Source organism: Myzus persicae, unplaced genomic scaffold (assembly GCF_001856785.1).
Source record: "Myzus persicae strain clone G006 unplaced genomic scaffold, MPER_G0061.0, whole genome shotgun sequence".
NCBI classification, from domain to species: domain Eukaryota; kingdom Metazoa; phylum Arthropoda; class Insecta; order Hemiptera; family Aphididae; genus Myzus; species Myzus persicae.
The window spans coordinates 78074-92136 of NW_019104411.1; the positions used below are offsets into that span (position 1 = coordinate 78074).

Below are 14063 nucleotides of genomic sequence, written 5' to 3' on the forward strand. Positions count from 1 at the left end.
TTTAGCCCTTTTTCTAAATCCAATAAATGGCTTAACGGTTGATGAACATATAGGATCTGGGTCACTTAGATTCCCGTGTTCCATATGAGACAACCGGGGTAAGGGTAACCAAAGGAAGCTAGTTGCCACTAAGGTAGTTTTACCTAACATATTTTTGAATTTATTGACCGAGCAACGTAGCGAGCGAGTGGCTACCACTGAGTAAAAACTTAATACTTTAATAGACAATAGTAATTACGCTATAATTAGTATCGAGAGACCTGAGACGCCGTTTCTTAACAAGTAACAAGTAACAACACTTTAAAATAATTGAAGAGCAAATAAACCTCTCAGCAGTGTGACCAGTTTTAATGACATAACCTATTGTAAACGCACTCGAGACTCGAGAGTCTAGGGTGTTAATCTATGGAGGCCACACGAGCGTCACGACTGTCATAGGAGTAATATAACCTAACCTAACCTAACCTACTCTATGGTCACAATTTTGATCTTAATTGGATAATGACATTCTGGTAACTAAAGGGATCGGCATATTTGCAGCATTGCAGCGCCAGGCTGCAGCTTGATGAGCGCGGGATACCTTAACGGTTACTGCTTGTTTTTGAACATCAAAGAATTTAGTTATGTTGGTACTTCTCTCATATCTCATGTTATCAGTAGCATTAGTTAGGTAAGTTGTCAATCGTCATTGAGATTTCAGTTATTTTCATTCGTAGTGTTTTGACGGAGTTTCACGTTGTTTTATTACTACACTAGTACACTACTATATTATAGCCAGTGTATTTCTTTATTATTGATATACCTCAGATATGACATTATAATTACGATTTTGAATTGAAGGTTTCTCAGACTCTAGAATGTTTGGTGAGTGGTTTGACTATTTCGTTATTACTAGTTATTTAAATTTTGATTACATTATTATTATACATACATTAAGTTATTCGTTAAAATAACTGTAGTTTTTATTATAATATTTTCCAACGTAATCTATATTTTATGCTACTAAATACGACAGGTTCTGGGTCAGGTGCATTTTCCGGTGGTGCCGGAAACACGTCAGGATTTGGACAGTCAGCATTTGGTAAGCCCGCAGCACCAGCGGTATTTGGACAAACCAATACATCACTATTTAATCAGACTACACAGCCTAATACAGGATTATTTGGATCTACTGCTGCTGCGCCTGCATTTGGTCAGACACCTACCGCTCAACCAACATTTGGAGGTTATTATAAATAGTTAATTTTTGTGTAAAAGATCAGATTAAATGAAAGTTTTTTATTAGGTTTCAATACTGGTGGAACTTCACTGTTTGGAACTCCTACAGCAACACCGGCGTCTACTGGAGGGTTATTTGGCCAGCAAAATGCTTCAATGGGGGGAAATACTGGAGGTGGATTATTTGGCTCTAGTAATCCCAATACTTCATTTGGACAATCAAAACCAGTTGGAACAGGATTCTCTTTTGGAACACCAGTTGCACAGCCAACTGGGAATATATTCGGTACACCTCAACCCAGCACTGCTGGCACCGGAATGTTTGGCGCCTCTACTACTGGTAATCCATAAACATAATTTTATTAAAATATTTGATTTTACTTTAGCCGGATAAACTTTGTTTGTAAAATTGTTATGGGAAAACCTTACCACTTCCAACCTTTGTTGTTTTGGCACTGTTTAAATTCCTATTTTTTGGTATCTGAAATACCACACAGCTGTCTATGACATTTAGTGTTTGCCTGCGTACAGATGATGAAGACAGGGCATGATAGGTGTAGATGTTGCTGATAATTAACTTAATGCAAATACATATATGTATTTATTTAAAATGCTCCACGATTGACGATACAATTTAGACAATTATTAAGGAGAAATATAATATTCATATTGGTGAATATTTGCAAGTGTTCAGATAATGTACGATTTGACTCATTTATTATCTAAGTCCAAATATTTAAATTAATAATAATATTGGCGTGGAGGTGCTCTAACAAGCTCGAAATATCACATTTGAAAATGGGTCGTTAAAGGACTCCTATGTAGGCCTATCTCACTTGTCCTTGTCCTTTATGTTAAGAACTGTCTATTTCGTTTCATGTTAGTCTAACCCACTAGTATTGTGTACGGTACCCACGGTCCCATGTATGTGACCGTGTACCCTTAGCTTGCAGGGTTTTCGGTAAAAACGATGTTGCTGTATTGTCAAATAATACTTTTATTGCTTTATTTCTCACTGCACATATCTTACTCCTTGATTGTAATTCTCTGCAGTTTGCCATCTGTGGTCAACACTAAAATTATTATGGCTATTACGAATAGTTATTGTTTTCCGAGGGACTGCAGTTATATGACAAGATGGTTTAAATATTAAATTTATCTAAAAGGCAAAGTTGCCTGAGCACATAGCAGGAACGTGGTTATAAGATCAAAACTAACTTAACTTAACAAATCAAAAAAATGAGTAACCAGTAAAATTGTGTATTAGCAATAAATGATTACAAAAATTATTGTAAGGGAACAGGAAAACAATGAACTTATTTGTTTATAATTGTTGTCTCTGAGCCTGGAAAATAATTTAAAAATTGATTTATTCAGTCAAATTAAGTAATCAACTTGATTATTTTCTTATTTATCAGAAAAATATGGTTTTTCTATTAGAAATGTTAACATGAATACTTATTGAACTCTGGGAAATTGGTCCTTAATAGTTTTTCCAGACAAAAGAACACTATATTTAAAACTGGTAGAGTCCCAGACAAACCAGTATGTTGTATGTATGGCAAGTGGCAACCCTAATTTATGACCCGAAAATACTTAATAGACTCAAATAATATCAATCTCAAGCCTGTAAATCAATCAAATATGACATAATTAAATACGTTAAAGATGTATTATTTATTCAAAACCTTCTATAATAATCTCATTGATTATTAATTAAAACTGCATGTCATTTGTGTGCGAATTGTGACACCAACAATAACTTCTATTTATGTATTCTTAAAAAAAAATATGTATATTTACTTAAGTATACATTTTTGATTATTCTTTAAAATAAATATACAAATGTATTTAAATTTCAATTGCTGGACTTAAGGTATTTGAAGTTATCCATTATATACTAATATTTTACAGGTACCTTTGGTGCTACATCAGGATTTGGAGCAACATCTGCTGGTGGCACAACCATAAAATTTAATCCTGTGACTGGTACCGATACAATGGTCAGAAATGGTGTAAATCAAACAATTAATACTAGACATCAATCAATAACTGTTATGAAAGAATATGAAACAAAAATATTTGAGGAACTTAGATTTGAAGATTATTCTGCTAACCGTAAAGTTGGACAACAGGTAAAATGGAATTAAGAATAATTTATTATGTCTTTCTAACATTTTCTATATTAGTTATATAATTTATGACAAATATTTAAAACTACAATATTACTATAAGTATAAAGCATATTACTATAATCTATAAGAAATCTCATTTATTTTTATTTTATTATTTTTTCATAGGGTGCTGTTGGCGGTGGAATTTTTGGATCTCCTAAAACTTTATTTAGTTCTACTACAACTACAAGTACAGGTTTGTTTGGAGCAAATGATAATAAACCACTTTTTGGTGCAACTTCAACAACACCTGCACTTGGAGGTAAGTTACATTTTTTTGTATGTTTTATTTTATGGTTATAATTTTTAATTTAAATTGAGTAAAACATTGGAATGTATAAATTACATTTCTTCATATAAATATAACAATTAAAACAAACTTTATTAATTAAAGTCCTTAGTTGATTTAAAAAAAAACTTGAGTCAAGTATTTTTATGTTAAGATATTATACACTTTGTTTTTTTTATAATTTGAACAATTTTAATATTTCAAAATTGTGTTATCATTTGGACTCTTTTGAATTCCGGTATATGGAGAGGAGCCTATAGCTTACAAAACCTTAATTGACCTACATTTTGCCCCTTAAATTATTGAAGGAACATCGACAATGTGTAATTTGTATTAAATAATATTATTTGTTTACTAAAAATTAAGATTGTTTTGATTACGTACAAGAGTTAATACTTATAGATTAGATTGTATCTGTAAAACTTATTGTTATTGTTATGTAATTTAATTGCAATTATTTTTGGGCACTGTAAGTCATCATTCAAGCCTTTTTTTTATTAGGTAAAATAGAATATTTTCAATCTATAATATTTATATACGTACAATAAGTAAATTTGATAATAATAAAGGAACAACATGAATGGCGTGAGGAGGGAGGCCCACCAGTGTGGTACCCTCTAGCTTGGGGGCAAACCTTTATTAAACTTTTATTGTACTTAAATATAAACAAATGTATTAACAGTTGCTTAAAATAAATAGGATTTGGGAACACTGGTACTTCAAATGTTTTTGGTGCACCACAAAATAGTATATTTGGAAAACCTCAGCAAACAACACCAGCATTTGGTACTCAACCATCTACTCAACCATTTGGTATGAATACAACCCAACCAAATATTTTTGGATCCAATACAGCTCAAACAGCTAAACCATTTGGAGGTAATTTTCAAAATAACAATAATTTACAGGATTATTTTTTATACATGTTCACTACCATTTTTTTTTTTATTATACTTGAGTTTTAATTCTAAAAATTAGAATTTTTTACTATTCCTAAAGACCATATTTTCAAATTTCTGATATTAACTGGACCACTTAGCTGTTGAACTCTTGTTTAACTCCAGACTATCTCCCAATATTTTTGTTAACATACCCTAGTATTTTAAATACATTTTAATATATATTTATATTTAAGTTGCTGCTCCCCAGACAAATATATTTGGAAGTACTGCTCCTTCAACTTTTGGTACTCAAACTACAGGATTTGGTCAAACTGGATTCGGTCAACCCACTCAGGTTGTTATTATTATTACAGTAATCCCTCGTTATCCGCGGAGGTTAGGTTCCAGCAAAGTTGCGCGGATAACGAGACCATAAAGCAATGTAAAACGGGAAGTTAGGTTTTATTTACATACAATTTTTAATTTTTATTATTTTATACATATTTTGTATTTAATTTTAAAAATCACAAAAAGCTTAATATGTTTTACAATTATTTGATTATTTATTTTTTTAATATAATTTATTAATTATTTATACATACATATAATATATATTTGGATGGATGAAAAAATTTGCATATTATCTACATATTAAGGTATGTACTTTATGTAGCTTATCTGTTATAAGTATGGGTATAATAAATATACAATTTCATCGTATGTATTAAAGAAAATGTTATCGCCGACCCGACCACGGATAATCGAAACCGCGGATTAAAAATACGCGGATAACAAGGGATTACTGTAGTTAAATGTGTTTTTTCTCCTCTTACAAACAAATTATAAAACAATTTTAGAACAATCTATTCGGTCAAAATAAACCGGCATTTGGTCTTGGATCAACACAAACAACAACCGGTTTTGGTTTTGGAACTAATACATCTACTAGTTCAAATGGACTATTTGGAAGTAAACCTGCTAATACTGGTTTTCAAATGACTACCCCAGCTTTTGGTACAAACAACGCTTTTGGAGCTACATCTACAGCTCAACCAGCTACTGGTGGCTTATTTGGTTCTAATGCTTTTAACAAGGCACCAACTACATCATTATTTAACCAACCAACAAATCAACAAACAGGTTTATTTATAAAATTATTATTACCTATGTATAATTATTAAAGTAAATTACATTGAAATTACATAATTTAATATCAATTTTAGGTGTATTTAATAATGCTGCAAAACCAGGAGGGTTATTTGGACAAGGAACACAAGGAACTGGACTTTTTGGATCGTCTAATCCTAGTAGTTTCGGTGCAGGTGGCTCATCATTTTTTGGTAGTAGCCAACAAACTGGTGGAATCGGACTTTTTGGAAAGTAATTAAGTTTGAATAAAAGTACATTTATAACTGCTAAAACTAAAAATGTTATTTTAATTTTAGTACCAATAACGTTCAATTATCTACCAATCAGGCATCACAAAGTAATCAAATGCAATTACAACTGGATACATTAAAAGCAATGCCATATGGAGATTCACCATTGTTTAAACGATTTTATAAGGTACTTTAAATAGTGCTCAAAAATTCATTGTGCATTTTAATTAAAATTAAATATGTTATAATTAGGATGTATCAAAAGTAGATGATTCATCTCTTGTTCGATCACAAAGTGTATCACTTGAGAAGTTTGGTAGTTATAAAGTTTCTCCAATACCAACACCAAAGAGAATACCTCAAATTCGTAGAAATTTCCCTCAATTTAATCGTAAGTCCTTATTTGATGGACTAGAAGAATCTCCACCAACAATGAAAAGTCGTGATAAAGTCGGTGATAATTCATTACTACTTAATGTTTCTTCTCCAAGATCAGGCTGTAAGAAATTGAATTTAAAAAAAGACTTCAATGATAGTAGTAAATTAAACAATGGAAATAGTATGATTATGCATACAAAACCACTTGCCAAGTAATATATAAAAATATATGTGATTTGATGTATTAAATTTATATGTTATTTTTGTTTTAGATTGGAGCTATATTTTTCTAATAAACAAAGCTCACCAGAGAATAGTTCACATACGGTTAATTTGTCTTTAACTGAAGAAAATAACACAATTGCTCAATTACAAAGCAATAAACAAATTAATTTGAATACTTCAAAAGAAACAGAAGCCAATGAAACTTCTCAAAATAATATAACTGGTAAGGGAGTCGTCAATTTTTATATTTCATGATATTATCAAAATTAAATTTAAAAAATGTAGTGCCTTCCTCTGAATTTATTAGTTAAAAAAACAAAAATAATATTTTTAAACTATAATATATTACTGAATGCAATGTTTTTGCCCTTGTTTTCAGATACTGTTGTCAATGATAACCAAGAACCTTCAATTGATCCAAATTCTCCTGAAGCAGAAGATCATCCTACCGGGATAAAGTTAAGACGTGTTGGATATTATACTATTCCACCAATGAATGAATTAGCAGAATTAGTAGATGATGATGGGTCATGTTTTGTAGATGGTTTCACAATAGGGCGCTATGACTTTGGAAACGTTTATTTTCCCGATCGTTTGAATGTTGCCGGTCTGGACTTAGACACTATAGGTAGAGGCAGTGTTTTTTTTTCAAAAAATGTTTTAATTTGTCTTATAACATTTATGGTGTTAAATTAATGATCTACAAAAATATAATAAAATTGTATTGTTATTTCAGTACACATAAGACACAGAGAAATTATAATTTACCAAGATGATGAACTTAAGCCTCCTCTAGGGGAGGGATTAAATAGAAAGGCTACTGTTACTTTGGATAGAGTCTGGCCTAATGATAAGACAACAAAGCAGCCAATCACTAATCCTGATCGTATTGCAGCTACAAATTTTGTTGTAAAACTTCAAAGGGCGTGTGCCAAACTGAACACTCAATTTGTAGATTATCGTTCGGACACGGGGTCTTGGGTGTTTAATGTTGAACATTTCTCGAAGTATGCTCTTGTAGATTCTGATGATGATGATGATGAAAATATTGTGGAACGTAGTATTGAATCTAAAACTCTTCCTAAACCAGTTTTACAAAAACCAAAAACTATAAAATCAACAGAAAATATTAGCCCAAAACAAAATGTATGTATAAATAATCTTTTGAGTTTCCTCTTTAAGTGTAATTATTATATATTTATTGTGTATTTATATTCTACTTTAACATATTTGAATAGGTTTCGAAACCATTGCTAGATCTTTCTGTTGGTCTTGATAGAGCTCAGTTACCGCACCAGTATTTACTAAAATCAAGTTTTCAACTCTCTGATGTTAATGAACCAACTAATGATTCACACATGCATTATTATGGTATGAATTAATTCTAAAACATTTATTATTTTTAATTACAAATATATTATTTTTTTTAGATATCAATAAAGAAAATAGCATTAATGTGACTGCTCAACTATCACAACATATGAATTTACAGGCATCAAAGATACAATGCATGAAAGCTTCATTTGATGATATTTTTTATAATGAGTTAGATTTGATGGAACAAGATGATGATACATATGGTATAATTATATTTATTTAATAACTAAATACACTATTTATTAATGAGTGAGTCTTGCAGGACAAAAAGATAAATTTGAAGACAAGCTAGAAAAAATTCTGGAAACAATTCCTGAGTGTTTGATTAGCCCTAAAACTCATGATAGTGTTTCCAAGTCAAAGTCAGTTGTAGCACCAATAGATAGTCAAGCTTCTCCAAAGTTTTTCATCACAAAACAAAGTAATTAATTTTTTTATGATTTAGTTAGGTTTTTAAATTTAAACAATAATTTTTTCAACCATTATTGACATAAAATAATTATAAGAGTGCAATTTTAAAGTTATTTACCGACCATGAGTTTTATAAATTAAGTTTCAATTTTACGTGAACCATGTGAATGCATGTAGACGTAAAATAAAGAGCCCTACAATTTTGTAAAAATAAATTATTATTTACTAATTACTATGTTAATTATTTTTAGAAAATAAAGTTGTTCAAACTGCAGAATTATTAAAACCAGTTTTAACTGCTCCAGTAAGTATATATATTTTTCAATACAGTTATAGTTTGATGCATTACTTTTTTGTTATTCTAATTTATATTTTTAATCAATGTCTTGAATAATTTATTACTTAATCCAATAAATATTTACTCAAAAACCTATACTATAATTTTTGCTTGTTACCGTGTTTATTGTTTCTCGAATAATTAATCAATTTACTTTTCTGGTACCTAATTTACATTTATTCTTTTTTAACAGCTACAAGCTCAACGTTTCAATTTGCTATACAATTCTAGTGTCCGATTACCATTTGAACTAGAACTTAAAAATACTTGCGAGTCTAGTAAACTGGCATTGTTGAATAATTTATCAATGAAAGTTCCTTGGTCAGGCAATTTAACATTTATTACACTTAATACCAAATCTAAAGAAAGTTGTTTACCTCAAAAAGGACTGGATATTAGTTATTTACCAACAGAGTTGTCTGGGCGTGGAAAAAATGATTATTCCTCTACAATTGTACAGAAGTTACAAATTTTAACCCCTGTTGAAACAGAGACATTCACTGTAAGTTATAACTCATACAAGTTCATGGTATAAATTCATTATGTACACTGTTTTATTTTAGGAATTATTGACTGAACATTTAGAAATTTGTATGATGAATAGTAATTGTGATGCTAAAAACGGTAACGTTCCATACTTTTATCCAAAATTTGGAGTTGATGCATTACATTCTCATTGTTACTTGCTGTCTCACTTCTCTGAACTGCCTGAAGAAGAACATTATGCTCATGTATGGGAGCTGATTAAAGCATTATGGGGAGATCCAGAAAATCTGTATACTAAAGACTGTCCTCAAGAACATGTGTACAATATGGCAAGGCGTCAGGCCGTGTCGGATTGGCTAGAAAATATATTAGAAAAGACAGAAAATTCTAATAATATTGATGAGAATGTCTCTCGAAAAATATTAAATCTAGTGTCTATTCATAAAATTATGGAAGCGTCTGATTTAGCAATTTCCAATAGTGTGTAACATTATAATTATTATTATTTAATTTGTTAATAATACAATACAATTTATATTTATCAATTAATTTCTATTATGTTTTAGACGAATTCATTTTGGCAATATTATTATCACAGTTAGGAAGTGAAAATTCTGTCAGATGTTGCATTCAACGACAACTTTGGCAATGGTTCAACAGCAAAGCTGATCTGTTCATAGATATTGATCACCTGAAATTGTATACCATGATTTCTGGTCAACCTTTATTTGATTCCAATCAAGGAATAATAAATGTCTGTGAAAATTTAAACTGGATCAAAGCTTTTGCTATACATATGTGGTATGTATAATTGGTGGTTTCTATTACCTGTCATAGTAAATGTTCTAAAATTCAATATACAATTAAACTAGGTATATACAACCTTCAACCAGTACTATTGGAGATGTATTAGATGCTTATCAAAATTCATTTGAAAGTGATGACTCTTATGCTTTCAAACCATACAAGACGTATGATGGCATTATTGATATTGATGATAAATTTGCTACTTATGACGTCTGTTACCATTTAATGAAACTTTATACAGATTCAGCATACCAAATGGACAAAATTATAAACCCCTTTACACATACACGGGATCCATTGGATTATAATTTTAGTTGGCTTTTGTACAACACATTACAATCACTTGGATATACACAAATGTCTGAGACATATGCCACCCAATTACATATAAATTTTGCTACGCAGTTGGTATCACATGGACAGTGGCAATGGGCTGTATTTGTTCTCATGCATATAAAAGACGAACAATTGTAATAAATTCAAGTTTTAAGATTACTTTGTACATAGATGTAGATTAGTTATCATATATATTATTGTTTTAGGAGAGAAAGTTTAGTTGAGGAATTTATTGGGAGAAATGTTGAAGTACCTGTTTGCGATATCGATTCAATTAGTCTTTCCGAGAAAGAAACATTTGTAATAGAAAAATTAAATGTTAAAGAAGTAATAATATTTAATGCAAAGGCTATTTTGGCTGTGACTAAAAAAAAGTATGATAAAAAAAAACTATTTTAAGTGCTAACATTTAATAATAATTTCAGTCCTTATATAACTTAAACTTATTGATTTTAGATATTTGGAAGCCACATTTTGTTACTTAAAAGCTGAACAGTGGCAAGAAGCACACAATATACTTACAAATCACTTATTTGCAAACTATTTGCTTCAAAAAAGTATTGGTTATTTAAAAATAATTATTTTGTACATAATTATAATTTTTTATTACTATTTTAGGAGGCCAAATAATATTAAAACATTTGTTGAGTTGGTTAATAGATGGTTCCAAGGTAACTGGGGCAATACCCACAACCCTTCAAGATAGTTTAACTATTTTAGAATATTTAAATTTAAATGAAAATTTAAGTAAAATGTCTGTTGAAAAATCGGTTATACATGTTGCTTCACTATGTGACCGAGTATCATGTTTGCCTGAAACCACAAATGAAGAAAGGTAACTTAAATACAGTCATTTTATCAAAGTAACACAAACTTTTCTGTTTTAAAAAGTTGAAATATTTTTATTTACTTTTATATTTGTTGATTAATTATTATTATTATTTTTAGAATGATAAAAACTGAATTGTCTAGTTTTATAACTCGGCAAATTGAACAACTGATATCAAAAATTGAACCAACAAAGCATAAGTTTTTAAAATCTTTAGCTTTACCTTTGAATAAGTTATCAATGACAGATGATTACACAACAGAAGAATTACTTAATACTTTATCCGAATACATTTGAATTTTATTTTGAGTTTTTATCATGATTATTTTTTTTTATGTCTAAATATAATATTCCAGTTCAATAAATTACAAGATTGTTGTATATACTCGATTATGTTATAAGATTTTCTTTATTATTATTTTGAAGGTATAAAACAATACCACTTTTATATGTTATTTTACAAGCTATAATTTAATATAAGAGTGAAAGAACTATGAACATAAAATAATTGTAATCATAAAACTTGGCTAATAATTTTAGAAATGTTAATAAACTGATTTGAAAAATAATAATTGTTTTAGTAATTATTTAATGGTTAAATGAATTTTATAAAAAAGAAGCATTTATTAGTGTTTCATATGAATAAATAAAATGTTTATTGTTTAGCTTTCGCTGCTTGTCTTCGTTTTACATCCCAGTTGTAAACCCTGGCCATATTAACTTCAGTTGTAGTGAACTGATCCCTAAAAATAATTACAAACCGGTAACAAAAGACAAATAAACATAATATATTTAAATATTTAAATTAAGTATACCTTAGAAAGTCTAGATCATCATCAACTTGTCCCATATTACTTGTAGCCAATTGTATGTTTCTTGAAATAAGTTCAGTGGCATCTTCAAGATTATACTCCAACATGACATTAGCCTGTAATAAATATAAAATATTGTTAAATTAAACACCTATGTAACCATTCAGTTTATTGATGAAAGTAAAAATGAAATCGCTAAACAAAAATATTTACACCAAGCCAAAGATACACATTATCAGTTCCTTGGATATGAGCTTTTGCATAAACATCATCAGATAGTAAAAAGTCTGTCTTCAACTGTTGTCCTTTATGAGCTTTCATTGTTTGAATCATCTCCAGCGTATTTTCTAAATCTGGTAATTGTGATTGCAATCTATATTCATAAATCAAAAGCGGATATTCATAATATAATTAGTGGTTATAACCGTTAAACAAAATTAAAAGAACTTGATACCAACATTTTGATGTCTAAGTTTATGTGAGAGTTAAAGCATCTATTACCAAATTTTAAGAGCAGAAAATTGTTTAAAATTGGTTGCAATAGTACATAAAATCATAAGAAGGCTGTAACTTGTTTGATATATAATATTCAGTGTAAGGATATAAATATCAAAAATATTCACTTGACAAATAATTTAATTTTATAATAGGTACTTTATTTCACTATAACATGGATGCCACAATTCTGATTTTTAATAATAATAATTTCAAAACTCAACAATAAGTATGTGTAAAACAGAATCTCAGCTGGTGCCAATTACAATTCTTAAACCTTCTTAAACCTCAAGTAAATTATTATGAATGTTTAGTCACTAACAATTGAATTAAACGTTTACATTATTGTTATTATCATTAAAATATAATATAATATATTTAAATAAAAGCTCAGGGGCATAACTTTTAAGGCTCTAATTCCAAAATTTCAGGAGATGCATAACCTAACCCTAATGCACAATATTGTCAACTTAAAAATATGCTGTACTTAGATTACAATTGATCATTTCACCTAATAAATAAATACAGTTAACAAATATTTAAACAAAACTTTGCTTTACTATGATATGAAGTGAAATCAAAAATCAAAAAACAATTTTAGCGCCCTACACAATGTAATAGAAGTGTATACATTGATACAATGTTATGATAAATTATTCTTACTCATTTAGAAAAAGTGCCAATGACGCAATGGTTAATATGACACTGTAAATAATAAATACAGGAGTAATTTGAATATAATATGTAGTATACATACTTCCAAATTGAAAAAAAAACCTGCACCTATTTGTTCACAGAAACCAATTGTATATTTATTGATAATTCTACTGAAGATGAATTAAAATGTACAAATGTCACATTAGGGGCAGAAAACCCAAATATGTTTATTTATCAGTTTACAAAAATGAATAATCATAACATACTTCAGACGGTATTGATAATTTGTAGAATACTTAATAGTTAAAATATGTTTTTCCGTCCTTTGAATGTATAATAATAGAAAAATAACAAATATGTAATTACAATTATATGTTTTTTACTTTACCTTTTTCTCTTGGTAATTAAATTATATTCAAAAAATTTATATTTGCTATGTTGCTCATCCAATCTTTTAAGTACATCTTCAACGCTACTATTTTCTGTTTTTTCCATAAATTTATCTACATCATCCTGCATAAATGATAGTTAAAATATTAAATACATATTTTATTATTTAGATTGAACTGTTAATATTGTTGTATTCACAAACCACAAAGATTGCTGATGGTATTCGAGGATTATTTTCCTGTTTGCTACCTTCTTTTTCCATACTTAAAAAGAGAAAAGTTACGAAATAGCTTAAGTAAAAATTAAAATTGTTCAAATTTCATGTAAGATAATTCACAGTTCTGAATTCAATACCTATTTATTAATCGGATTGAAATTTCGAAAACTAATATCAAATTATCAAAATTTTCTAACCTTAAATCTGACAATAAATTATTGCATGGAAGATCATGGAATATTTTATCTTGTGTTATCTTTTAAAAAATAATTTTTCGATAAGAAGTTATTTAGTTATTAAGTATTAACAGGACGAGCTCAACTTGCTAAGTTGAACTTATGCTGGAGCCCCGGTCATGACATAAT

The 14063-nt window shown here is 29.1% G+C and overlaps 2 protein-coding genes across 2 annotated transcripts; one reads left to right on the top strand and one right to left on the bottom strand.

The window, feature by feature from the left end:
• Positions 1–671: 671 nt before the first annotated feature.
• Positions 672–11452, top strand: LOC111041957 (nuclear pore complex protein Nup98-Nup96). The gene is made up of 26 exons (XM_022326418.1): positions 672–864; positions 1016–1225; positions 1286–1558; positions 3133–3353; positions 3519–3654; positions 4381–4560; positions 4817–4917; positions 5420–5702; positions 5786–5942; positions 6008–6128; positions 6194–6531; positions 6592–6767; positions 6924–7172; positions 7281–7690; positions 7783–7915; positions 7975–8124; positions 8184–8342; positions 8584–8636; positions 8863–9171; positions 9233–9635; positions 9722–9956; positions 10028–10432; positions 10505–10672; positions 10755–10855; positions 10917–11133; positions 11247–11452. Exons 1-26 carry the CDS (start codon positions 858–860, stop codon positions 11422–11424), a joined length of 5373 nt encoding a protein of 1790 aa, XP_022182110.1. The 5' UTR covers positions 672–857; the 3' UTR covers positions 11425–11452.
• LOC111041959 (prefoldin subunit 3) lies at positions 11326–13883 on the bottom strand. The gene is made up of 5 exons (XM_022326419.1): positions 13684–13883; positions 13480–13604; positions 12153–12312; positions 11943–12055; positions 11326–11870 (listed from the first exon to the last, which is right to left on the bottom strand). Exons 1-5 carry the CDS (start codon positions 13741–13743, stop codon positions 11783–11785), a joined length of 546 nt encoding a protein of 181 aa, XP_022182111.1. The 5' UTR covers positions 13744–13883; the 3' UTR covers positions 11326–11782.
• Positions 13884–14063: the final 180 nt, after the last annotated feature.

What these genes read in the sequence shown, in the direction of transcription:
- LOC111041957 (XM_022326418.1), top strand. An exon ending in ACCAACAAATCAACAAACAG is followed by an intron (nt 5,703 to 5,785) that starts GTTTATTTATAA and finishes TATCAATTTTAG; the next exon opens with GTGTATTTAATAATGCTGCA. An exon ending in TGTTTAAACGATTTTATAAG is followed by an intron (nt 6,129 to 6,193) that starts GTACTTTAAATA and finishes TGTTATAATTAG; the next exon opens with GATGTATCAAAAGTAGATGA.
- LOC111041959 (XM_022326419.1), bottom strand. Translation starts at nt 13,743, where the DNA reads ATGGAAAAAGAAGGTAGCAAACAGGAAAATAATCCTCGAATACCATCA. An exon ending in TACCATCAGCAATCTTTGTG is followed by an intron (nt 13,605 to 13,683) that starts GTTTGTGAATAC and finishes TCATTTATGCAG; the next exon opens with GATGATGTAGATAAATTTAT. An exon ending in ATGTGTATCTTTGGCTTGGT is followed by an intron (nt 12,056 to 12,152) that starts GTAAATATTTTT and finishes TATTTATTACAG; the next exon opens with GCTAATGTCATGTTGGAGTA.